Genomic DNA, 3439 nt, shown 5'->3' with positions numbered 1-3439 from the left:
ATTAAACCTTATTCTTAATTAAATTATGACTTATAATTAAACACTTGATACATTAGATAAATATTTAATTAAAAGTTAACAAAGAAAATATAGTTTAAGACGAAATTACATTATAATAAGAAACGAATACAATAATACGAGAACACATATGATAAACATAACATAATTTATAAATATGATTATAGTTACGATATCAAGTCTGTTACTCTCTATTATTACCCTCTTCCCTATTATTACCTCCATATTTTAGCCACAAATGTTCTACCAGATCTGACTTGAGGGCTCTATTCATAACTTCATCACGAACTCGAACTCTATTAGACATGTAAGTATCCAAATTTGCTATCCTCTCAGCACCGTTGTGAAATTGAAATGGCTCTCCATTATTTCTTCTGTTCGAGGATGAAGGTTGTTCCACGGCTTGGTCATACTCACTTGGGTCCTTATAATTTAAATATGTATCTCGTTCATCCTCAACAATCATGTTATGTATAATAATACAAGCTATCATAATTTTTCCAAGCATTGATGTATTACGAGCTAGAGCAGGTTGACTAATTATTGCAAAACGAGCTTGAAGTACCCCAAATGCACGTTCCATATCCTTTCGTCGACTTTTTTGTAACTTGGCAAAAAGGCCTTCCTTTTCGTTTTGGGGGAGGGATATCGTGGGAATGAATGCTGCCCATTTTAGGTGTATACCATCAGTGAGATAATATCCCATACTGTATTGGTGCCCATTCACGACATAATTAATAGGTGGTGCACGACCTTCAAAAACATCTGTAAATAATGGAGATCTATCAAGAACATTGATATCATTACACCTACCTGGCGTTCCAAAGAAAGCATGCCAGATCCAAAGGTCTTGCGATGCTACAGCTTCTAAAATCAATGTTCGCTTATTAGCTCTTCCAGAGAGCAACCCTTTCAATCTAAGAGGACAATTTTTCCATCGCCAATGCATACAATCAATGGAGCCCATCATGCCTGGAAATCCTCTTGGTTCTCCAATTTGTAAAAGTCTTGCTATATCCACTTCGGTTGGCCTTCTGAGTTATTCATCACTAAAGTAAGACACAATCCCTTCAACAAAATGTTGTAAAGAATCTCGCGCAAGAGATGCGCTGATCCGTAAGTAGTCTTCAACACTATCAGCATCGGTACCATACGCTAGCAACCTCATAGCCGCAGTGCATTTTTGCAATGATGATGCACCGAGTCTACCAGTAGCATCCGGACGTTGCTGAAAGAACTCATGACGTTCTTCCAAAGTTTGCGTTATACGGAGAAACACATGTTTTTTCATGCCAAATCTCCGACGAAATAAAGATGGGGGAACACCGGTAGGTCAGCAAAATAGTCATTCCACAAACGATCGTTTCCATCATCACGATTCCTCTGTACAAGGACCCTTGGTGCTCTTGGAACTTGATTACCAATTTGAAAAAATTCAAATGGATTATTCGCCAGCATGAACTCATCCATCATCCGATCAACTACGCGATTCGCTTGTCTACGTCTTTCATAACGTCGGTTATAATCATTGATAGATTGTTGGTTACTATTATCAGAATTATTGGAAGAGGTGGAAGAAGAATTTGAAGAATTGGTACTTTCGTTTGAGGACATCTTTCACTTCAAGCAATCCAATTGAAGTGAAAATTTTTAGATTGAAATTAAAAGATACTACGTAGGAGATTGAAGATATAAAAAGATACTAAGGGTGAGTGGAGTGAAACTGAAATGTTTTCACTCAATTTATAGAACAATGTTGAAGCTATCTAATTCAATAATGAGCATTATGAATACAACAATTTACTGCAAAAATTGATTGATGTGATAAATGGTAGCAGTGATACGTCACTTCATATGGGTCATGTAATGAAGGTGCAATGATACTTCACTTCATCAATGTAATTATTACCCGACATTGTCATAGTAATAAGTCATAGTGATAAGTCTTGTCACTCAAAATAATGGAGTAATTTTATCAGGAACAATAATAGAGTTATGAAATAATTTTCAAACAAAAAGCAATTACATTATTGGAATGTTATGAATTTCAAAACAAATACTAATAATAGTTTAATTTAAACATCAGGATTTAGAAAATAACATTAGAATATTAAACATAAATCACTAACTACCATTAAAACATTAAGAATAAATAACTTAAGCCTTAAGTAAATATTACACTAATTTCATGGGAATAATATCCTCACTAAATTGTTACGGCGTTCTTGATCTTCTTCCGACAAGTACGGTTTGGCTTCAAGTATCTTGAATAACTCCATGTTGATTTTTCGTTGCTTTCGTGCTTCTTTCTCTCTTTCCAATTGAACCTTTTCAACCTCTCTTTTTCTTTCATATTTCAATTTTTCTCTTTCCATCTCAGTTTCAGATTGTCTTGTAATGTTCATGTTTTGCACAACATCTAACCATTGTTGAAATGACTCTGAAGGCACATTCATCACTTTGTTCTTACCTTTATTTTTGCTTGATCCGTCACTTAAGGGGAACCCAAAACTCCCAATATCACCACTGGTTGGTGTATTTGGGTTTGTTGAAGACGAGTAGTTACCAGCTTCATTTATCCGTGATCTCTTTGAGTTATTTTCTTGGTTTGATGTATTTTCTTACAAGTATCAACAATATTTTCAACTGGCTCCCATCCTGAAGCATTTTTCAAAATATCCCAAGCATGCTTGTCATGAAATACCTTAGAGGTATTTTTTTTTGTATTGTCAGCCCTATATAGTTTATGTGCTAGCTTCATTTCATCATCATCACATTCACCACTGGCACTCCTTTCTACTGCACTTGCATATGCTCCAGAAAATTTGGCGCATGAAGCTGCTATCCTTTTCCATCGATTTCTAAGTTTCTCTAAGTTTCTTACCTTCAACAAATCACTCTTTGTAACCCCTTCAGCACCTTCATTATATAACTTTTCTTTATATAACCTAACATTATCAAACATTTTTACAATTTTACCCCAAAATACAGCCCCCTTTTGTTTGGTGTTAGTTTTCTTATTACAACCAACCTCAAGCCAAGCTTTCACAAGGACCTCATCTTCAGCATGCGATCAAAATCTTCTGGACGATGAATTGGCTCCTCCTTCATTTTCGGCAATATCATCATCATCATCATCAGCATCATCATCGTCATTGTCGTCTTCCGATACCGCGGTTTCTCTGTATGAATTATTGAAATTCGGAAGAACGTTATCACCTTCTGACATGTGAAAATGTTGTGACATGGGAAAATTTTGTTTCATCTTGTGAAATTTGATAATTCCCATAAGTTGAAAATTCTTGTTGTGATCTTGGAGCAATTGGTGAGAAAGAGCTCGGATTGGAGAAATTGAGATTTAGTGATCCATAATTTGGAAACTGCAAAAAATTTTGGGAGTTTGAGACCTCTTGAGAGTTTA

The 3439-nt window shown here is 35.3% G+C and overlaps 3 protein-coding genes across 3 annotated transcripts; all 3 read right to left on the bottom strand.

Moving 5' to 3' along the window:
• Positions 1-202: 202 nt before the first annotated feature.
• On the bottom strand, positions 203-985 carry LOC130461511 (uncharacterized). The gene has a single exon (XM_056829640.1). It carries the CDS (start codon positions 983-985, stop codon positions 203-205), a length of 783 nt encoding a protein of 260 aa, XP_056685618.1.
• Positions 986-1057: 72 nt separating this feature from the next.
• LOC110790558 (uncharacterized) lies at positions 1058-1632 on the bottom strand. The gene is made up of 2 exons (XM_021995336.2): positions 1345-1632; positions 1058-1246 (listed from the first exon to the last, which is right to left on the bottom strand). The coding sequence occupies exons 1-2, from the start codon at positions 1630-1632 to the stop codon at positions 1058-1060; spliced, it is 477 nt and encodes a 158-aa protein (XP_021851028.2).
• A 572-nt stretch (positions 1633-2204) lies between these two features.
• Positions 2205-3174, bottom strand: LOC130461510 (glutathione S-transferase T2-like). Its single transcript, XM_056829639.1, has 3 exons — positions 3074-3174; positions 2723-2966; positions 2205-2606 (listed from the first exon to the last, which is right to left on the bottom strand). Exons 1-3 carry the CDS (start codon positions 3172-3174, stop codon positions 2205-2207), a joined length of 747 nt encoding a protein of 248 aa, XP_056685617.1.
• Positions 3175-3439: the final 265 nt, after the last annotated feature.

Source organism: Spinacia oleracea, chromosome 5 (genome assembly GCF_020520425.1).
Source record: "Spinacia oleracea cultivar Varoflay chromosome 5, BTI_SOV_V1, whole genome shotgun sequence".
NCBI lineage: Eukaryota > Viridiplantae > Streptophyta > Magnoliopsida > Caryophyllales > Amaranthaceae > Spinacia > Spinacia oleracea.
The sequence above is the reverse complement of the archived record's forward strand: the minus strand, read 5'-3'. Positions and strand labels throughout refer to the sequence as shown.